This window comes from Cricetulus griseus, chromosome 2, assembly GCF_003668045.3.
Source record: "Cricetulus griseus strain 17A/GY chromosome 2, alternate assembly CriGri-PICRH-1.0, whole genome shotgun sequence".
Lineage (NCBI taxonomy): Eukaryota > Metazoa > Chordata > Mammalia > Rodentia > Cricetidae > Cricetulus > Cricetulus griseus.
The window spans coordinates 431,597,934-431,621,489 of NC_048595.1; the positions used below are offsets into that span (position 1 = coordinate 431,597,934).

Genomic DNA, 23,556 nt, shown 5'->3' on the forward strand with positions numbered 1-23,556 from the left:
TACAATATATGTTCTCTATGAAAATAGAAAATATGTAAAAATATAAAGATGAAAAATTAAAAATCAGTACTAATTCCATATCCTAAATATGGCCACTGCTGATATTTTGGTTTTTCTTTTGTTTGTTAACAAGTGAAACTATATTCAGCCTACTTTTCCTTGTCATTATGTCACAAGCATTGCCGTGTTAACAGATGTTTTAAATATTTTTAGTGGCTATATTATCTAGTTCTGTACATGTCATACTGTGTTTGACATTTCCAGTTACTATGTATTTGCTTTTTTTTTGAATGCTCATTACAAATGACTAATGGAAAGCTTGAAATGTTTTTCTTTATTAAAGATTACTACAAGTTCAAATACCGAGTAAAAGATTTGAAAGAGTTGAGTGCTCTTAATAAAAATCACAAACTTACTTCCCAAATGGTGGTGCTTCATTTTTGTGTGTTCAACATGAGGGTGACTTTATTGGTGCTTGCGTTTATATACCCAAAGCTAGAAGAACGACATTTTTTATTTTATTTTAATTAATTTATTTATTTTTAAAGATTTTATTTATTTATTATGTATACAACATTCTGCTTCCATGTATATCTGCACACCAGAAGAGGGCACCAGATCTCATAACAGATGGTTGTGAGCCACCATGTGGTTGCTGGAATTGAACTCATGACCTCTGGAAGAACAGCTAGTGCTCTTAACCTCTGAGCCATCTCTCCAGCCCCGACATTTCTTATTTTTATTTTCTTGTTTATTCTTGAGACAGGGTCTCTATATAAATTGGTTGTCCTCTAACTTATGTAGATCAGGCTGGTCTTGAACTCACAGAGATCCATTTGTTAGTTTTTATGTTTATGTGTAAAATTTATCATCTATCTGTAGATATAAACTGTTTGGCCTATGATTCACGCTTCTTATTGGCTAGCTCTCTCTAAATTATTAACCCATTTCTATTAATATGTGTGTCTGCATGTGGTCTTGGCTTAGTTGTGATGCCTGGGCCTCTTTGTTCTTGGCAGCTACATGGCGTCTCTCTCAGACCCATTCTCTGCCTTCCTCTTCCCAGAATTCTCCTAGTCTGCTAGATCCACCAATACTTCCTGCCTGGGGACATCCTGACTATCCATGGGCTGAAATAACTTTTCATCAGCCAATAAGAAACATTAACAGCGCATGGAAGGACATTTCCTCTTTTCTGACTAAATAAAAAGGAAGGTTTTAACCGTATTTCTCCCCCCTCCCTCGACAGGGTTTCACTGTAGGTTTGGAGACTGTCCTGGAACTCTCTTTGAAGACCAGGCTGGCCTCGAACTCAAGACATTCGCCTGCCTCTGCTTGCCACTGCCTCTCGAGTGCTGGGATTAAAGGCGTGTGTCACCACCACCCGCAGGAAAGGTTTTAACTTTAACATAGTAGAATTATATATAACAAAAACAGTTATCAAAGCAAGTTTATTTTAACTTGTTAAAATAGTTAACAATATTTAGTTCACTAACATTTGGCAAAATTTAAAGAAAATATTTTATCTTTGTGAGTTTTATATGTAGCTTTTATCATAACTAAGGAAAACCATCTCTGTCTATCTCATATATCCCAAAATAACCCTCCCCAAACAATGTAGCCTCTTGAGTTTGTTAAACCAGAGTCAGTGGTGCTGATTTAAATAACCTCCATACTTAACCATTACTTATATTCTACTGAAATATTTGAAGAGCAGGACTACTAGGTGATGACTTAGCCCTTCAATGGTTTACTGTTGTTGAGTGAGTTGATAGAGAACCCAGCTAACCAGAATTTATATCCCCTTGCTTTCCTTTGACATTTCCAGCATTTTTTTTCCAGAAGCAAATATATAAAATTTCTTACTGTTTTCTGTGAGGTTTTTTTTTTTTTTTTTTTGGAAATAAGTTCATAAAGCAACAAAAACATGCTATGTAGTGTTTTCTGGGTTTCTTAGGCTAAGCATTTCAGAGGTGAATCATTAATGTGCCTACCTCTTGAAGTTAGGAGGAAACAAGCAAAGTCCATAGAGGAGTATTCTCTATAAGCATTGGGCTATTAAAGGAAAAGACCACAAGCAGTTGCTAGTAAGAAGGTGACATCAGAATTAAAGTTTGGACAGTTAGAGCTATGTAAAAAGCCTTGGTATTCACGTGTGGGGAGAGGAGAGAAATAGGAGGATTTGTAAATGCTTAGAGTAGCTATGTTTACCCTGTCCAGTTGTGTGATACCCTTCAGTAGCCCCTCCCCAGTACTGGACCTCACAGGGGTTAGGGTGTACATGCCCAGTCCTCAACAGATGCTTGAACATTAGCTAATTATTAATTTATTTTCAAACTGTAACTAAATGAGTCGAGAAGATCGCTCTTTGAAGGGTATAGAGTAAAGAATGACTTAGTGATTTAAAGTAATGGGGATGCTAAGTTTACTCTCCAGAATGTGCTGGCAGTAGAAGTGGGTGGAAGAGGCTGAGAGGAAAGCTTTGGGAAGGAATCTGCTGAAGGATCTGGTAGAAGAGGGGCTGGTACAGACTAGAGGGACACTGAGGTACCATGGCAGTGGAAGTATCATGTGTGGGGGAGTTGGGAATTTGAGAAGGGAGCACTTGGATTGCAAGATGAACTGGAGTCAGGTCAGAAAGACTTGAGATACTATAGGGAAGGGAGGACATGGAGAGGTCAAAGAAAATGCAGGTATTGATGAGGTCAGAGGATGGAATTGAACTGCTAGAATTGGACTATTAATGAGTAAGTGCGGTTTTGAAAATTTGTGTTTAATTATTTTTCTGTGCTTAAAAAGTAACAAGGAAACATTAAAGTCTTTTATTTGTGTGTATATGTGTGCATACTGGTCCATGCTATTGCCCTCTTGTGGAAGTCATAGGACAACATCCCTCAACTCTGCAAGTCCCCAAGATACAGCTTGGGTTGGCAGGTAGGTACTTGGGGGCAATTACTTTTACCCACTAAGCCATCTCTGGCCTAAATATTTCCTTTTTTCTTTTCTTTCTTTCTTTTTTTTTTTTTTTTAAGAGGGTTTCTCTGTGTAGCTCTGGCTGTTCTGGTACTCACTCTGTATAGATCAGGCTGGCTTCAAACTTAGAGATGTTCCTGCCTCTGCCTCCTGAGTGCTGGGATTAAAGGTGTGTGCCACTACCACCTGGCTTGAAATGTTCCTTTTTCAAACATATGGTTTATTACTTGTTTTTTAATTTTATTTACACATTTTACTTTTTATTCAGACTTTCACTACGATGCTGGCTAGCTCCATTACCATAAAACTAAACATAAGACTAGAAATTCCTTCCTGTTTGAGGCAGGAGGATGTTGGTGAGTTTCTTTTAAAATGAAGTAGAATGTTTTAGTCTAACAAAAGTCAAAATGAGCCAGGATGAATTAGTCTAGCATTCCATGTATACACGGGTCAAAACAGTAGCTCACCACGTAACCCAGGCTGGCCCCTTCTGCTACAGCCTGCTCTTTCTTTTCTTTTTTTTTTTTTGCCATTCTGTAGTAGAGTTTCATGTATGTGAGTAAGCACTCAGTCACTGAGCTGCTGTAACCCTAGTCTGAAGTGTAGGTAACTTTAATATAAGCAGATGAAGTCAGTCATTACTGATATGGACAATAACACGTGGAATACTTACTTGGTTTTTCGAGACAAGGTTTCTCTGTGTAGCTTTGGAGCCTATCCTGGCACTCACTCTGTAGATCAGGCTGGCCTCGAACTCAGAGATCCGCCTGCCTCTGCCTCCGGAATGCTGGGATTAAAGGTATGTGCCACCAATGCCTGGCTAATGTTTGTTTGTTTGTTTATTGATTTATTTTTATGTGGCCACTGTTTGTATTTCCCGAAGTCATTTTTTTTATTATGCCACATAACTTTGTATTTTTCGAGACTGTTGTAGAATTTGTATTCAAACTAGACGTGACATAAGCATTGTTGCCTGAGGCTGTTACACATTTTTCGTAAAGACATTTAGCTTGTATGTTTCCTAGGCATGAAAACAAGCAGTTTACTGGGTGGGGTGGGGAGTGATACCTGGGGGGTCTGAGGGATGGGGAGTGATGACTGGGGCCTGAGGTCTCTGAGGCTGGAAGTAGAAAGATTGGAGTAGCAGATGGATATGGATGAGCTTCAAATCTGAGGCCTGAGTGTGGCTTAAACTCACACATCTGCTTCTACTTCATTCTAATTTTTTGATGATTACAATTTATAGTGACCCAGCTGTTTCTGCTGCTCCCTTTTTGAGATGAGTTTGCTGTGTAGTGTAGCTGGCCTTGAATGTGCACCAGGCTCTCATATTATGGCTTCCTGAGTGCTGGGATTATGGGCATGTGCCATAATACCGGGATTGAAGAGTTCTCTAAATTTATTATTATTATTATTATTATTATTATTATTATTATTATTATTTATGTGTATGTGTTTCTATGGTTTAAGTGCATGTGTGTCTGTTTGGGTGAATGAAAGCACAGTCTGGCTTGTAATCAAGGATGACCTTGAAACTCTTAGTCTAATTTGGGAATACATGATACCCTGTCTCAAACCACAGAAAAACAAAGCAACCCCAAAATTTTGAACTGTTATAGTTTTTGCTTACAATGAACAAGCATTTAAGATCACCTCAAAAACAGCAATTAGATACTTTATTCCTTTTATATATTCAAAGACTAAACATACTAAACATACCCAAAGAGCTGTCTTCTATAGGACAGGCCTACTATACTTATGTTGTATTTTGCCAACAATTTGTAAGTTGGAATGTTTGTATTTTTTGTCTTCACCCTTTGGATTTTCTTTAATCAATCTTTTTTCTCTTCCCTCCCTCCCTCTGTATAGCCCTGGTTGTCCTGGAACTTAACTCTGTAGACCAGGCTTACCTCTAACTCAGACATCTGCCTGCTTCTACCTCTCAAGTGCTGTGATTAAAGGCGTGCACCACCACCGCCAGGCTCTTTTTTTATTTTTCTAGAAAAGAAAATTAAAGTTCAAAAATCAAGTTATTCATCTACTTAAAACAGCCTTCGGAGGCTGGAGAGATGGCTCAGAGGTTAAGATCACTGATCTTCCAAAGGTCCTGAATTCAATTTCCAGCAACCACTTGGTGGCTCAAAGCCATCTATAATGATCTGGTGCCCTCTTCTGCCTGCATAGAATGCATCTGTTCAGAATGAATAAAGATTGCCTTCATGATAAAAGGCTGCATATAATATAAAAAAAACAGCCTTCATCTATTAAGTTAGGCCGCTCACTATAATGAGTATGGGCTCATGGAATACTGAATGTATTACTTCTAGATTTAGAATTGTTAAGACAGGAGCAGTTGGATTGTCATAATCTAGCAGCTAATATTGGAGGGGTTTGTATATATGTATGTATTCATATATATATATATGTTACATAATTGGCTCTCACTTGCAGAAATTGAGTACATGCAAAGTAGTATACAAAATGTACATAATTCTAGTCATTATAGTCTTATAATTCTAGTCTTAATACACAAGACATTGTCTCAATACATACGATTGTCTTAATTAGTTGTTGACTGATTGGTACATTACTGATCAACACAATTGCTGTCAATGAGATGTGGGTACCCAGCTCTAGTCACTCTGCGTTTGCACTTGATAATACTGAGATGGTTGGACATGCCATGCCATTCCTCCCCATTCCTCTCCCTTTAATCAAACAAATCCTCATATAAAATTACATTATTAAATGGAGAGAACTTCAAACCACTTTCTTTAGATATAATATGAAGTATAGATTATAGCTTGGAAAAGTAAATTAGAAAGAGAAGCAGGGATTAATTGGGCGGTGGTGGCGCACGCCTTTAATCCCTGCACTTGGGAGTCAGAGGCAGGCAGACCAGCCTGGTCTACAAGAGCTAGTTCCAGGACAGTCTCCAAAGCCACAGAGAAACCCTGTCTCGAAAAACCAAAACAAACAAAAAGTAGGAATAGATTTTCCTGGGGCAAGCAAGGGTGTGTGTGTGTGTTGTGTGTGTGTGTGTGTGTGTGTGTGTGTGTGTGTGTGTGTGTGTGTGTGTGTGTGTGTGTGTGTGTGTGTGTGTGTGTGTGTGTGTGTTAAAGCAGCTAATACAGCAGAGTGAAGCATAGCATTTTAAGGGTTTTGATGTGCCTTCCTCTGGGCCCTAAGGAAGCTTCTTAAAGGAACATCTGTTAGGTTGCATAAGTGGCACTGGTCAGAATTTGTTGAATTTTATCTAAATGCATTTTCTACTCGTGGGATTACAGTGACGTCTGGAAGTAATTTCCAACAATTGTTTTCATAGTTATATGCTATGAAGCCTAGTGATGTACTAGACATAGGAAAGATTACTAGTGTGTGAGTATATATTAAATTTTATAACTAGGCATAGTTACTTGCATTTTACAGAAACAGAAGAATGTACAGTTTTGTAATCCAAGCATCTAGCAGGCTGAGGCAGGAGGACTGCTTTGAGATTGAGTAACTGAAACTCATGGAGAGAGCTTAAAACAGAATAATACCAATTTCCATCAAAGATGAATTAAACCTCCTTTTGTTTACTTAGGAATTATTTTTGTAAAACCAAGCCAGATTTGTTGCTGAGATTGGGCCGGTGAAGGTCACCTTTGGGCATTAGGGCTCTGGGCAATTTGCTCTCCTGGCATGTGGGACTTGGCTGCACCCTTGCCTCAGTAGTACAGAATGTGTTGCTGCTGCTGTGGATGCTGTTGCTGCCTCTCACTTGAGGGAGTGACTACTTTCCTCATGATTACTATTTCATTTCATAAGGTACCATGGATAGACATGACTTCAGTCTCCTGTATGAACCGAAAAGCTTAAGGGTGGCAAACAAATGGATAGTGATGAAAGCTGGCTAAAATCACCTTGTGAGAGTAACAGACTTGAAATATGTAATGACTTAATCTGAATAATGATGTCATGATACAAGATTTCTCCACTTTTCTGTAAATGAGAAATCGAAACACAATTTAGGTGGCATTTAGTAAGTTGAGAGTCAAGCCTGTATTTGGCTATAGATTAAGTGGCTCAAGAGTGAACTTGAATAGACTTCAGTGTTTTCAGAATGAGGGAGCTATGAGAAGTACTTAAGGTAAAGAAAGAATATTGGAATGGTCGTTTTACAGGTAAAAAATCAAGTCCTATTAGCAGATGCTTTGCATTTTGCAGTGTATATAGGGATTGTCCCATGTTTTTCTTGTTTGCTCATAGTAGGAGGTTTGTGGGGATACATGGTATTGTCTGTTTAGTCTTACAGCTTTAGGATGTTAGTAACATACCATATTTCCATGATGAGCAAATGGGAGCCAGGACTAAACCAAGTCCTTGTTAGCATTGTTCTAAAGGGTACAAGTCTTTGGAAGTTTTTTTGTTTATTGTTATCAAAATAATACTGCCAGTAATAGTACTCAGTAGATCATGTGACATATCTAAATAAAACAAGACCTTATATTGTTCTCCCTATATGTTTTGTTAACTGTGCATGAAACTGAACTCTGTACTTACTCCCTGTTAGGGACTTTTTATGATGCCTTTGTGTTCATACCTACTGCATTTCATATTTATTCTTATTTTAATTTTGTGCATTAGATAAATGGTGACAGGTGGGTGAAATCAGGTACAAAAAGTTACTTCTTGATAAAAGACCAACTTAATTAGTGGTAGAGCTCAGGCTCCCATTATTTTGCTGACTCCAGGAAGTAATTAACTGTAGATTAACCAACCTGCTTATCACTGCTTGCCTGGGAATTTCCCTCACTAGTGGAGGTTCTACATCCTGGGAAATTCTACCTTGACCAGTACATCAGGCTAGTTGTCATCCTAATGAATTTTATGCTTTGTGCTGGATTGGGGATGGGAGTAAGCTTGCCACATGATATACAAGGCACCCACTTTCTTGTTTTGGATTATTCATCAGTTTCTGTAGAATGCAAATAAATGAAGCAAATTACCTCAGAGGTAGTGAAGGACCCAGCTTTTTAATTAAATAAAAACATGTAAAATTAAGTTTGAACGAGAGTAGTTAAATGTCTTTGTCAGTGTTCTATTGCTGTGAAAGAAGAGACACTGTGATGAAGGCAACTGAATTGGGGCCTTGCTTACAGTTTCAGAGATTTAGTCCATTTTCATCATGGTGGGAGCATGGCAGGAGCATGGCAACCCCCTGGGCACTAGGGTAGTAGCTGAGAGCTGCATCCTGATCTGCAGGCCAGGAGAGAGGAATACAGCGAGAGACACTGGGCTTGGTGTGGGCTTTGTTTGTTTGTTTTTGTTTTTTTGAGACAGGATAACCCTGTCCTGGAACTTTCTCTGTAGACCAGGCTGGCCTTGAACTCACAGAGATTTGCCTGCCTCTGCCTCCCAAGTTCCGAGTGCTGGGATTAAAGTCTTGTGCCACCACCCCCTGGCCTTGGTGTGGGCTTCCTCCAACAAGGACACACCTCCTCATCTTTCTAAGCTTTTCAAACAGTTCCAGTCTCTGGTGAACAAACATTCAAATCCATGAGCTTATGGGGGCATTCTCACTCAAACCACTATGTTAGTTAATACCAATTTTTTTTTTTTTTTTGAGTTTTTAGGATATGTTTGTTCTTTGATACTCTGATGTTCTGGGAATACCAAGACCATTTGTTTTCATGCTGCCATTTACCTGTATAGAAGCTTTTAGTGCCACACAGTCCCCACCCCTCTTAAACAAAAATCTATATTCTCTGGACTGGTCTTCATAATACTGTGCAATGATTGTCAGCAGCAAAACTTATCAGCCTGGAATGGTGAAGAGTTAGGTTGGCTGGCTGGCTGGTCTCTCCCTTACTATAAATGCTTTGAAAATTTGTATGCAAGTATTATATTTACATCATTCCCTCCCTTCTCTTAAAATGTCTACCATGTTATCCCACTCAAATTCATAATCTCAATTATTGTTAAAAACACACACACACACACACACCCACACACACACAGAGAGAGAGAGAGAGAGAGAGAGAGAGAGAGAGAGAGAGAGAGAGAGAGAGAGAGAGAGAGGATGTTTGTTTAGGACTGGGCATTTGGGATTGGATGATCTATCAAGGACCTCATCATCCCTGGAGAAGATTGATTCTCTTTCTCAGCAGCCATTACTTGTCTGCAGTTCTTTATCTAGAGGTAGTTTTTTTACAGTTCACACTGGCATGTTCATTGCTGTTGAGATTGTGCAGGTCCTATATTTTTAAGACTGCTTTTCTGTCATGTCTGGAAGGCATCTCACAGATGATGTCCAGAGACTTCTACATTCATCTATCCACGCTTCCATGATGTTCCCTGAGCCTTAGGTGTGGAGCTTGTGTCATAGTTGTATCAGTTGGGGTTGGGTACTGCAGTCACTTTTGCATTTTAACCAGTTGTGGATTTCTGTAATGATGTTCATTTGCAGCAAAAACAAACTTCTTCGATGAAGGGCAAGAGTTACCCTTATTTGTGGGTAACAGGATAAGTGTTTGGAATGAAGTTAGAGATTTTACTGGTTTAGGAAAGTGGCAGTAGTATGTTCTCCTTTATGGTCCATAACATTAGCAGCCACAGGTAGTTGCCTAGGGTTACTGCCAGGCGTAACTGAAAGTTACTGCTGTCTAACTGAAAGTCTGTGTCACTATTTTACCCTTGAGGATATTGCCATGCTGGTCCTTGTGGTTCATAGACATCATAGCTGGCTAGGACTGCTCATTACTGTCCTCCCTTGGCAGCTTGCATAGCACTCTCAGATGCTATGGGAGCTAGTCCTCAGTGACGAGACTTCTAGGTCAGTTCCAGCTGAGAACCAGCTTGATTCTTCTGTGTCTTCGAAGTATGTAGTGTCTTTAGCAATAGCGCCTTGCCTCTAAGTTCTGGGAGACTATCAAAGCAACAGTAATAGCCTTTATTTTTGGGAGTCTTTTCAACTCTCATACCAGCTTGAAGGTTTCCTCTCCCTGGCACTGGGGTTTTTGTTGGGTAGTATATAGCTCTTGGGGAGATGATTATCACCTCATGTGGTATAACTTCATTCAAAATATATGTGTGTAGATGTTTGTATATACATACTTATACTTATCAGCAACCCTAAAATGTTTCCCTATGACTTTCAAGCATCCTTAATGCTATCTATCTGTCCTTTCCCTTTCCATTTCCAGGTAAAGCACCCTCCTCCCAGTTTTTCCCATTTCTCCCTTTATAGCCCCTATGTCCTACTATTACCCCTCACTGTAGAAATGCCCCTCCCCATGGTCTCTTTTTAATTTCTGGTTTCTGTGGTTACTTTAGGTTATATACTCATATCTAAAGATTCAGATATAGAATCCATAAATAAGAGAGAACATGTGATATTTGTTTTTCTGGATCTAGCTTACCTACTCAGTATATTTTCTAATTCCATCCATTTACCTGAAAATTTTATGATTTTATTTTTATTTGCGGCTGGATAGAACTGCATTGTGAATATGTATCACATATTATCCAGTCACCAGTTGAAGTTAGGTTGTTTTCATTCTTTAATTATGGTGAATGGAGCAACAGTGGCTATGATGAGCAAGTATCTGTGGAGTAGGATCGTGAGTCCTTTGGGGTCATATGGTAGATCTTTTAGCTTTTTTTGAGAATTCACACTGATTTACATAATGACTGCACCAGTGACAGTCACGAAATTGGTGACTGGAGACATGGCTCAGAGGTTAAGAGCATTGGCAGCTCTTTCAGAGGTCCTGAGTTCAATTCCCAGCAACCACACCATGGCTCACAACCGTCTATAATGAGATCTGGTGCTGTCTTTTTGAGTGCACATATACATGCAGGGAGAACACTGTGTATATAATAAATAAATCTTAAAAAAAAGACATACTATAGTCATACTTTGTCTTGCTTCATATTTTGATCTGCAAAAATTGTCCAATATGCAGGACTACCATGGAAAATAAAATACAATGTACATGTTTGTCAATTCAGTTCCTTGTTACTACATAGAGTACAAATGGGACTTACTGGGAAATAGTAGTCCGTATTGACAGTGGCTGATGCTAGTATAATATAGGAACATGAAGTGGACAAATTGGTGGTTTCTTTTCCTCTTCATCACTATTTAAAATGTTTGTGGACATATATATATATATCCCACACACAGGGTTTCTCTGTATTGCCTTGAAGACTCTCTCTATAGATCAGGCTGGCCTTGAACTCACAGAGATCTGCCTGCCTCTGCCTCCAGTGTGCTGGGATTAAAGGTGTGCACCATCAACGCCCAGCTGTATTTGTGGATATTTAAGGCTAGGTTGGAAAGACTATTTTTGTTCACAGTATGTAGAAAATTTCCATGTAATTCCATTGTTAACAGATATATGGTACAAATGAGTTTCTTGAATTAAGGATATTACAGAGGGCCAGTATACTCTGTCTGATCCAAAGGCAACTCTAGTTGCCTAGCTAATATCCAAGAGTTTTTCTTTTAAAGTGATTTTGAATTAACCTATTTCTTTTTCTTCCTTCTAGATTCTTGTTGAAATCTGTTAATTCTATTTTTCGAACACTCATGAATAACCACGCATCTTCAAAACCATCTACCATGAAGCTAAAACAGACCATGAACCCCATACTTTTATATTTCATAAATTTTATAATATATCTCTATACTATTTTAACATACATTCCATTTTACTTTTTGTCTGAGTCACGACAAGAAAAATCAAACCAAATTAAAGCAAAACCTGTGAGTTCAAAACCGGATTCTGCATTCAGATCTATTCACAGCTTGGACAGTTTGGCTTCACTATTGTATCCTGGCTGTGATACACTTGATAAAGTTTTTATGTATGCAAAAAATAAATTTAAGGACAAAAGGCTATTGGGAACACGTGAAATTTTGAATGAGGAAGATGAAATTCAACCAAATGGAAAAATTTTTAAAAAGGTAAGAGGATGTCTACTGCCTTGAATCCCTTCTTACTTGTACTCAGGAGTCTCCTCTTCTTGTATACTTAGCATTATGGGAAGTGTAGTCTCCTGCAGCTGGGATCTGCTGATGTTGTAGGAGAAGATGTCTTTCCAGGGACCTAGATTGTTTTCATCCCTCTGTCCTCACTACTACTGATTTGACCAATTTTTCAGAAAGTCATGGAGAATGTGCCCTGAACTTGATATCTCCGGGGCTTGGGATAAAACATCTAGGCAGTGTGGGGTGGGGAACTCTAAAGTTTTGATTTTTCATGGGAACCACAGTGGCTGTTAATATCTTGGTACCTTGGTTATGGCAGTTACATGGCTTAAAATTTTTGTGTTTACCACTATAGAGACTCTTGGCTTGAAACAGAGAAAAGCTGTCTTTACAGACAGAAATATTGAGGTTAAGAACCTGGGCTTTAGACCCAGACTGCAAGTTTGAATTTTGGTTTCGCCACTTACTAGTCTTGTGGCTTTAGAAAAGTTATTAAAATGACAGTTGAATTAGTATTTATGAACCAAGCTGTTTTGATTAGTTTTTTTAAAACTGAAAGTAACCTTCTGGTTTAGATGATGCCATCTCTACTTTGAAGATCAGAGAGCACTAAGCCCAGATGAATCAGGTAGCTAACTTACCCGAGGACCCTAAAGCTATACTGAGTGGCAAAGCTGAGATTTGAATTCAGGCCTTATGGACTGTAAGAGAGGAGAAAAAACAATTATTTGTGTCATTTTCCTATTTACTTATTATTCATAAATTAGGTCTCTCTGCGTAGTCCTGGCTGTCTTGGAACTGTATTTAGACCAAAATGTTCTCAAACTCATAGATCCGCTTACCTCTTGCCTCCACAGAGTGCTGGGATTAAAGGCATGTACCTTTAATTTTTTATGTCAGAAGATATGCCTATTGTTAGTACTTGCTGTTAAATTTGCATTTGTGGTTTATCAGTTTGTTCAGAAGGCTATATATAGCTGTTCTGGGGATGTAGAATTAATTTTTAGGTTTTGTATGTATAACAAATGAAACATACTGTTGTCTGTATGCTTTGCTGTCTGTTAGTCAAGATTGGTGTTTCAGTTAGGCTATGTGGCAGCTGTGGGAATGGGCTGCAAGCTAGAGAGTGAGTTAAAAAGCTAACCCTGCACCCACCCACATGCTCTGGGTTCTTGTCACACCCATTGTATTGTGTCAGGACCAGCATCTGTCATGGCAGTGGATCCTGTGACACAGCTTAGTTCATCGTACTGACCAGACAGCAGAGGGAGTTCAGAAGACTTTTACTCACTTATTAATTTTTATGATTTCATGCAGCCCAGGCTTGTATCAGACTCTTGATCCTCTTACTTCCCTGGGATGGTAGAGCGCTGGCACTGAATGCATTGGTCTGTGCTACCACAGCAAACAGAAGTCTTATTTTTGGTGACTTGTTTTCATTAGAATAGCTACCAGGTTTGAAGATAACCTTCAGTTTGAGAAGCTTACGTGTATTAATATCTAAAAGTGGCCTCCTTACTTTTAGAAGCAGCAGCCTAGAATATAATATGGTTAAAGCAAAGTTATGCAAACTGTATTTCAGATTAATCTGCTCACACTGTGTGTGTGTCTGTATGTGTGTCTGTGTGTGTGTCTGTGTGTGTGTCTGTGTGTGTGTCTGTGTGTGTGTCTGTGTGTGTGTCTGTGTGTGTGTCTGTGTGTGTGTCTGTGTGTGTGTCTGTGTGTGTGTCTGTGTGTGTGTCTGTGTGTGTGTGTGTGTCTGTGTGTCTGTCTGTCTGTCTGTCTGTGTGTCTGTCTGTCTGTCTGTCTGTCTGTCTGCTGGTCTGTCTTCTGTCAGTCCATCTATCTGAGATGGAAACTAGGGCCTTACAAATGCCAGGCAAGTGTTCTATCCCTAAACTATACCCCATGCTTCTTGTTTCCCTAGTGCCCTAACTATCTGTTCTAAGCTCTAGGGCTACGACGAGCTGGGAGAAGCAGTGGTGACAATTCTGATCTTACTATGCCCCACACAGAGGGACCACCAGCTTCACCAAGATGGAAAACTCTGGGAGCACAAACATGAGTAGAAGCTGCCATAGTTCTGAGGCCTGACAAGCCTTTCAGAAAATTAGTTGTCCGTGTGTGGCTTTACAAAGTTGTAGAAACTACATGGAATCTGGTTGTAGCTGGATTGCCCAGCACTCTGCAGATGGGAAGAGCAGGGAATGGCTAGATTTCAGAGCCACCTTTCAGTGCAGGTGTGCCTGAAATCTTGAAGAACTGAAACAACAGACAGAAGGCCATTTTAACTGTTATTTTGTTAAGTTGTGATACTTTGGTGTTTTATACACATTCTAAACACGTAAGAGAAATGAGAGGGATTATGTAGTTAGTAGTGATTTTCAAAGATTTCACTGACATCTGAGTTATGAAAGTCAGCAGGCGTGCTTTGTTAGCTGATGTAGCTTCCTTTTTGTTTTTTCTCAGTGTCAGCTTTTGTGTGGTCTCTTTCGTCAGAGTCACACTTTTTTTTTTTTTTATCATTTCTCTTTATTATGATACTTTTGGAAAGTCTGGCTTGGTGACATGTGCTTTCAGTCCTAGCAGCTGAAGGCTAAGGCAGGATGATAATGAGTTCAAGACCATCGTGGGCTATCTACCAAGATCCTGTCTCAATACACCAAAAAAGAAAAAGAAAAAATGCTGCAGATACTATTTGGTGTTAGAACAGTTGCCTGTTACACACAAGACTCTAGGTTCAATCCTGAGGTGGTTCTCCTACCCCCAGGTAAATACAAACAAAAATATTGGAGAAAGTCTTTCCCTTTTGGCTGGGTTCACACTACCTATAAGCTCAGGAAGGAGTCAGAGTCTGGAGAATAGACACAAGATTCAGGCCAGGTAGGGCTACATAATAGAACCTTGTTTAAACATGTTCCCTCCTACACTTTCTGAGTTGTGGGAGCACTTGCATCATAATTCATATTAAAAGTAGTAGCTTCCTTGGCCTAGGATCTGTGGCTTTGTTTTTTCTTCACTCTCCCATGGATCTCCTTTCTGTGCTTGCTGTCCCCACTTCCTGGTTAACTGTATGTCCCAAGTCACACAATCCCAAAACACAAAGGGAAGGTTAAAGGAAGCCAGGTACACTTTGTTGAAGAAAACAGGAAATGTATATTTCTGAAATAGTTCCATTCTAGATAGTTAATAAAGAGAAAACCAATAATCTTGTACTTAAAGAGGTTTAAATCAGCTACCTAAAATCTTGATTTCTGTTAGACTGTCCCATCAACCAGAAGTCTAACTGGTTGCATATTGGTGTGCTTATATTTTAATGACTGGCGTAAGACACTGATCAAAGCATTGCATTTTTTTATGTTCCTGGAAAAGTTGTAAAAACTTGTTAAGTGCCGAGATTTAAAGCCTGTGCCACCACACTTGAGCTTGCCTTTATAAAACAGGGCCTCATTGTATAACTCTGCTGGTCTTGAACTGTATAGATCCTGGTGTTTTAGCTCAATTCTGAATAATTTTGAAAACCAAAAATACATCCAATGTCCCACTCTGTCATAGTTAAAAAACTTAGCATGGGATTTGGGTTGTCACAGACCATGTCACAAAGTTATTTTTTAAGCTATGTCTTCACTTGCAGCTAATATGTTTTATATTCACATAACTTTCTGGCTGTAAAGTTTGAAATTTGCTCTGATTTCTTTCTGCAAATTAGCATTTTGGTCATGTTAAAAGACATTTGTGTCTTATACTTTGCTTTATCAGGTTATCCTGGGGCACTATAATTGGCTTTCCTATGAAGATGTCTTCATTAGAGCCCTTGACTTTGGAAATGGGTTGCAGATGTTGGGTCAGAAACCGAAGACCAACATAGCCATCTTCTGTGAGACCCGGGCTGAGTGGATGATTGCTGCGCAGGCATGCTTCATGTATAACTTCCAGCGTATGTATGAGCGACACTTTTTAAAATAGTACTTCTTTCTTTCTTGTTCTTTTGTTTTTGAGGCAGAGTCCCTACAGAGTCCCTGCTACCCTGGAACTCACTATGAGGTCACCAGGCTGATCTCAAACTCAAAGATCCACCCGTTTTTTGCCTGCCGAGTGAGTGCTGGGATTAGAGGTGTTTGCCACCACACTTAGCCCTAAAATAATATTTAAGAAGGTTAACATTCTGATCCTACGTAGTGGAGAGGTGTTTATTAGGGCTCAGACATTTATTTATTTGTTTGCCTATTTGGAAAAAGAATCAGTTTGGGAAGAATCCCTGCTAGTCAAATATTAAGGGATCTTTATGCATCTGGAAAACTAGACATAACTTACAGGTCCCTACTATCTCTCAGGGTCCTTTTTGAACCTACTGCCCTTTTGTTAATCCACTTCTGCTAGTAGCTACAGTTAATCTGTAGAATACACCTCTGTCGTAACTTGGTGGACTTCTAAATATTAGGTTATGTGATAGAGAATCTTCATATTGCTCAAGTTATTCAATGGTGATCATGGTGACTAACCCTGCAAAACAGTTCTGGAAGGTCTGTTGGGAGGTCTTAGTGTCAAATGTCATGGTAGATGAGCATGAAACAAAAATGATACTTCCAACAGACTTCTTGTTATAAATTCCTTTATTTTTCTTTCCTTCCCCTTTTAAAAGAGTTATTTTATGTGATTGGTACATGCATTGCTCATGGAGGCCAGAAGAAAACACTGGATTCCTTTGGAACTGGAGTTATTGATGGTTGTTAGCTACCATGTAGGTGCTGGGAATTGAACTTGGGCTTTCTGCAAGAAGAGCAAGTACTCTTAACCACTGAGCCATCTCTTCAGCTATCCCCCATTTTCTTTCTTTAGTTGAGAAAGGGTGTCGTGTTTATCCCTGGCTGGCCTCGGGAGCACACTGGCTTTGAACCCTGCTTGGGATTAAAGACCGCCACACCCAGCTTACTCTTGCTTTGTAAAATAGGGACTGCCTTTTTGTTTTCAAGGTTTGAGTTTACATTTCTTCTGAAAATATTTTGAAAGGATTATTCTCAAAATCATTTCACTTCTGTTACCAGTTATATGGAAAGTAAATAAAAACAAATTCATGTTGTATATATTATGTGATTTCAGTGTTCCTAAAATTTTTTTTTTTTTTTTTTTTTGATTTTTGGAATTTAGAATGAGCTGTATCACTCATGAATACTATTTTCCTTTTTCTTAATTTTTGTTTTTTTGAGTCAGGGTCTCATGTAGTTATCAAACTCACTGTGTAACGGAGGGTGACCTCAAGTCTCTACTTGTTCACTTGTGAAGAAGTAGAGACTGGAGGATTATAGGTGTCATAACTACTCCTGACTTGTGTTATTTTGTTGACATGTGATACTTAAAATCTGACATTCAATGTGCTATCTTACTGGCTTGTCCATTGGTTTTCAACCTGTGGGTGGAAGGACCCTTTCTCAGGGGTTGCATAAGACTTTACACACATATTTGCATTATGACTCATAACAGTAGCAAAATTACAGTTATGAAGTAGCAATGAAAATAATTTTATGGTTGGGGGTTACCACAGCATGAGAAACTGTACTAAAGGGTCACATCACAGCATTAGGACGGTTGAGAACTACTGGACTTGTCTCTTTTCACATTTAGTTCTGAGCAGCCAACAAGGAAGATTTTGACATTCTAGGATCAGGTGTAATTCCTTTGTGTTATGTTAGTCCTAATGATGTGAAGGTGAAGCAAGCATAGAGGAAGGCGAGTAGGTAGGGTGCTGAGCAATAAAGTGGAGTGATGGACAGAGCCTCAGTAGTTTCTCACGGGCTGTGTGTGCAAGCACTCCTTCGTGATTCCAGCATACTCTACACGTGCTGCTGTCTAATAACTGTGCCCTTTTAAACATGTAACCTGTGTTCTTTTCCTTGTAGTCGTTACCCTGTATGCTACCCTGGGAGGTCCAGCCATTGTTCACGGACTAAATGAGACAGAGGTGACCAACATCATTACTAGTAAAGAACTCTTGCAAACAAAGCTGAAGGTGAGGACTGTGTATAATGCTTTGACTTTGCTTTGACGAGTCATATCGATCCTTAGTTATCTTTGTGAGATTTTGCTCTTTTTCTTTAGAACATAAAAGTGAGTTAGGAAATTGTTAAAAAAAAAAAAACATTTTTACTATGCTAGTGTCCATTGAAAGGGACGACAACTTTATTGTGTTTTTATAGTGAATGTAGAGTAAATTAATATTTTTGAATGTATATTTTGAAATTGTGTTTTTGTGATTTTGTGCTTGCATATTTATGGTCACACGTGTCATGACACACCTCAGAACAATCAGGACAGCTGTGGTGATTTCCCTGCAGGCTTTACAACAGGCAGGCGGAAAAAAAAAAACAATCCATGAAGAGATAAGAATGAAATTCATCTCTGCCCGATTTTATTATTACCAGTGCTGGACCAGGAAGGACTTCTAGAGTCTGGCCCAGATCGTTTGACTTTAGCCATATTTAAGCACTGACCAATTTTTGAAAAATGTATTTAGATAACTCAGTCCCAACAGCAATTTAAGACATGTTTACATTGAGATTCCTTACAAAGTACATCTGGCTTCTTTCACAAGAATGGGGACTGTTGACTCAGGTTTAGTGCCCAAGATTTAGGGTCTAGGGAGCTTGACTGAGGTAAACATAATAATGCCTATGGGGTCAGTATTGGCCTGGCCCTAAGATAACATAGAAGTCACTTAGCTGTTTAAAGCACAAGTGACCTTACTCATAAGAATGGGGTTTATGATATAAAAACAGTGTTCAATATTTAGGGGAAAAGGTCTTGGGATAAGTAAAAACTTAAATTCTGGGAGACATGGGCAGAGTCTGTCTCATCAGACAGCAAAGGATCACCAGGTTGTTAGCACTACCACATTCCTAGTGTTCCAGGAAGGAGCAACTATGTACCTCATTCCATTCAAGAGGTGAGCTGTGTGCTTAACTTGGCTTCTCCAGTATTTATCTGTGTGCACAAGGCCTTTTTGCCCTCTCCAGGTAACCTGTAGGAGTCAACTCTCCCTCTGTTCATCATGCGTTTCCTTGTGGGTTTTGTTGAATTCAGGCCATCGGGCTTGGTGGCAAATGCACTTACTTCCTGAGCTGTTTTGCTGGTCCCTCAACATTTTATGTTTATTTTATGTGGATAGGTGCTTTGCCTGAACGCATGCATATTACCATGTAGGTCAAGTGAAATGCTTGCCTTTGTAAGCACAAGGACCTGACTTGGATTCCCAGAACTTTTATAATAAAAGTTCCAGGCCAGAGCATCCTGTGGGGGAAGGCTTGGAGAGCACACACAAATGTGCATTGGCACCCTCATGCCTGTACACAAATCTCAGCATTGGGAGATGGAAGTAGGAAGATCAGTAGTTCAAAGTCATCCTTGGCTACCTAATACGATTGAGGCATGAGATTTTATCTCCTGAATGGAAGGAAGGAACGAAGAGAAGGAAAAGAGAGTGAAGTGAGGAGGGAGGGAAAGAGAGAAGAGAGGAGAGAGAGGGAGGGGTGCCAAGAAGTGTACAAGGAGGCCAGAAAAGGGCATTGGATTCCCTGGAACTGGAGTTACTGGCGATTGTAAAGCTGTTGTATGTGTGCTCTTAACCACTTTCCAGACTGCTGAATATTTGAAATTCATTCATGAATCACTGAGTAATGATTTAAAATGAAGATTTCAAGTACTAAAATGGGAGGCAATTTATGAAATATTAGAAAAAGGATTCTTGTAATTTCTAGGCAATTGTCCCTGAAAACATTACAATCTCAGGCATTCTTTTTTAATAAATTTACAGGTGGATTTTCTCCCTTCCCCCATTATGTTCTTGAGGAACTTTTGGCTTTCCCTCTATGTAGTTTTGTATTTATATGTCCATTTTGTGGAGCAATAACTTTGTTGATAAGGATTTTATCAAAGAACAGAGTATACATAATACTATAGTATAGTGAGTGCAACCCCCTCTTCCCCATGCCTCCCTCCCTCCCTCCCTCCCTCTGCCAACCCCACCACTTACCTTTTTTGGGGCAAGAAATCACTCAGTGTGGTGTCTTGTGTGACACTCTTATGTGTCTTAGATTAGTCGCTCAAACTTGGTTAACAGATTGTGGTGAATCTGTTTCTTCAGGATATAGTCTCGTTGGTCCCACGTCTGCGCCATATCATTACTGTTGATGGGAAGCCTCCAACATGGTCTGAGTTCCCCAAGGGTGTCATTGTACACACCATGACTGCAGTGCAGGCTCTCGGAGTGAAGGCCAGCGTGGGTATGTTGTGTGGTCATTTTTCTGACATATGTGCTCTCTCTTCTCACCTTGTTCTCTAGAACTAACCAGAGGTTTAATCCTGGAGTTAGCTCCCAAGACACATCCGTTTTCTAGACTGTCAACTGTAGAGATGAGTTCTTCTACAAATACTTTTATTTAGCCTTTAAAGAAAGACTTAAGGAAAATACCAACATTTATTTATCATTGCTCTTTAAGTATGGGCTAGGAATGTAGCTCAATTGGCAGAGTGTTTGCCTAGCATGCTCTAAGTCCTGGATTTGATCCCCAGCATTGAGTTAACTGGACAGTGTGGCACGTGCCTGTTATCTCAGCACCCGAGAGGTGGAAGCAGGCGAATCAAAAATTGAAGGTCATTATTGACTGAATAGCTAGTTCAAGGCCAAACTGGGCTACATGAGACTCAACTTAAAAAACAACATTGGTAACAATAACCAAAAAATGGTAGTGTTTAGATTTACTGTCCCTGCAGAATGCTGGGCTGCTGCAGTTGTGTTTCCTCTGTAGTGGGAAATTTGGAGATTCTGCTTAGGGAAAGGATTATGCTGACAATACCCAATAACAGAGATGATAATGCTTGAGCATGTTGAGTTTTAGGTGTTGGTAGGTTCTTAGAATGTTGGCCATGAGGTCTAGTTAGAGAAAAAAAAAATATGTGGCATGTGGTTCCTTGTTAAGAAATTGTCTAGACAGTTAGGAGAGAAGGGGATCATGCTAGAAGAACATTTTCCTTAGAAATCTACATGTGCATTAGTTTTGGATGAATTTAGGCAGCTGGATTGTGCTGATGTCATCTATTTGTGTCCTGTGCCTTTTCTGTAGCATGTTGACAGCTGTCCTTAGTCTTGTAATCTTGTGACCAAAAACAGGCAACACAACAGTGTTGAGTATAACCAACAAAGTCAGTTCATGCAGCAGAAAATGTTTTAGTAGTAAGTTTGTAGGTATCTTAGCTTGAGCCCCCTTTATGTTTTAAATTACTAGAGTAGATTTTGGCTTCTCAATTCCTTTATTCCGTTTTCAATTTATGTGGCCGCCCAGCAGCCAAAGTTACATAGCTCCAAAGTCATTTTTGCCACACATAATGGCCTGCTGCTGTTGAAAACTGCCTTTCTTTTGCAGAGTGACAAAATGCAGTTCTCAGTGTGCCCTCTGAGGCTGCTTGAGGTCATGGTTGCTGCTCCACTGTTACTTATGTTCACTCCAGTCTCACCATATCCCTTGTCTTTGTAGATGCTAAGCACATTGCCACTTTAAGGCTTTTGTATTGTGTTACTACTACTTCCTTTTTATTTTATGGTTTTGAAACAGAATAGGGTCATTCTAAAATGGCCCAGAGCTTTCCTTGTGGCCTAGGCTGGCTTTGACCTCAAGATCTCATTTTAGTGTCCTGAGTGCTGGAATTGCAGACATCTGCTAGCATGCCCGCTGCTTGCTTTTACTTCTACTTGAAATACTGGCTGCCTGGTCCCAGGACTTTGGTGGCTACTTTGCTCACTTTATTTAGGTTTTTGCTAAAATGCTCTTCAGAGATACTTTCTCAGACTGCTGTATTGAAGCAGCATTTATAATTATCTCACTTGGTCATTATTTTTCTTTGTAGCTTATATTATGGATTTAACCTGTTTGTCCCAGTATTGTTTATGTCTCCTTATGTATTGCCTGTTTGAGTATTTTGGTTGAATTGTATAAATGAGTGAGAAGAAAATTGGTGATGTATCTGAATTCCTCAGAAGTGTGTTTTTCTCTTTTCTTCAATATAGAAAACAAAGCTCACAGCAAACCATTGCCTTCAGACATTGCAGTAATCATGTATACAAGTGGGTCCACAGGAATTCCAAAAGGAGTCATGATCTCCCACAGCAACATCATTGCTGCTATAACTGGGATGGCGAGAAGGATTCCAAGTCTGGGGTATGTCATGGTAAAATGCAGAGTAACTTTGTGTTTGTACCTGTTAGAGCACAAACACTTGTTCCATTTTAGTACATGGCTAAGTTATTCCCAAGTGTCTATGAAAGTATACACTTCAGAGAACATTAATTAAAAAGTCACACTTTTAAAAAGATATATTTTAAAGTGTGTGCATGTGCACGGGTCTCCCCATCTCTGCTCATAAAACTGTAGAGACAAGAGTATCAGATCCCCCTGGAGCTGGAGCTGTGAGTGCCCAGCACAGGTGCTGAGAACCGGACTGAGGTAGCATGAGTTGTTCACTGCTGAGCCATCTCTCCAGCCTCTCAAAATAGTTACATGCATGTTATTTTTAAAATGGTAGTTCAATGGCTTAATATTTTAAAGATGCAAGTTTAACTGACTGTAGTTTTAAATACCTTAAATTTAAATTATTTCAGTCAGTTTGTATTGCTTCCTTATGGACATAGTCATTTTTATATGTTAAGTGCAGTCTTGGTGGACAGAAAGGTATTATTTGTCAGCTAGTGGGATTTTGAAGTTTTACTCTTGGGATCTCAGGGAGAGTATAGTGGAATAGGCAAAAGACAAACAAACAAAACAACAACAAAACGATAGAAGAAACCAGATGGGATGAGAGGAGTTAAGAACTTGAGAGATGAAGTCATTATTATGTTGACTGAGCTGGCCCACTACACTGCCATTTTTATTGCATTTATGTACAGGCACACATACATTTAGACACATGTGGTTAGCTGTGGGACTAAGTTGGGGATCAGAATTGGGAAACCTGAGCAGCACTTTCCCTTTGGACTTTTTCTTTGTTGCTCTTAATGCTGTAGATGCAGGGCCATTTCTTGAAAAATACAACTCCTAGAGCAGGCATCTGTTCTATGAGAGTCATAGTAGATGACCACTTACTCTAAAGGGCATCTCCTACGGTGTCCTCCTAAGCCCAGCACTATTCTCTTTTGCCTTAGTACTTGCTTCTGCAACAGAACACATTCTCTTTGTTTTTGTATTGAACTGTAGTTTTGTTTCTGTCTCCTATGTATCCTATCAACAGGGAACTCCTATTGGTGCATAGTTATTCCTCCATGTGTCTGGACATCTGCTGTAGTGACTTGGCAGAGAGCTCCCATGAATGACCCTTGCTTTTATGTGTCATTTCTTTCAGAGAGGAAGATGTATACATTGGATATTTGCCCCTAGCCCATGTTCTAGAATTAAGTGCCGAGCTTGTGTGTCTTTCTCATGGATGCCGAATTGGCTACTCTTCACCACAAACTTTAGCAGATCAGGTAAGTTTATCATATAAAAACATTGAAAGGATAAGCTTATCATATGCTTTTGAGCTAAGAATGCCATTAAGTTTTTAAGTTAAATAATTTTTTTTCA

At 39.4% G+C, this 23,556-nt stretch overlaps 1 protein-coding gene across 5 annotated transcripts in view; it reads left to right on the forward strand.

Annotated features, from left to right (window-relative positions):
• The window catches only part of Acsl3 (acyl-CoA synthetase long chain family member 3), a 49,845-nt gene that overhangs the window by 12,298 nt on the left and 13,991 nt on the right, over window positions 1-23,556 (forward strand). For 4 of the 5 annotated variants that reach the window (XM_027397341.2, XM_027397343.1, XM_035441053.1 and 1 more), the window contains exons 2-7: window positions 11,509-11,926; window positions 15,710-15,887; window positions 17,848-17,957; window positions 20,088-20,226; window positions 22,008-22,158; window positions 23,336-23,459. In XM_027397341.2, the coding sequence (XP_027253142.1) occupies window positions 11,549-11,926; window positions 15,710-15,887; window positions 17,848-17,957; window positions 20,088-20,226; window positions 22,008-22,158; window positions 23,336-23,459 (1,080 nt within the window). In that variant the 5' untranslated portion in view covers window positions 11,509-11,548. Of the gene's footprint in view, window positions 1-2,895; window positions 2,935-11,508; window positions 11,927-15,709; window positions 15,888-17,847; window positions 17,958-20,087; window positions 20,227-22,007; window positions 22,159-23,335; window positions 23,460-23,556 lie in introns of those variants that run through there. The other variant, XM_027397342.2, reaches the window with a different exon arrangement.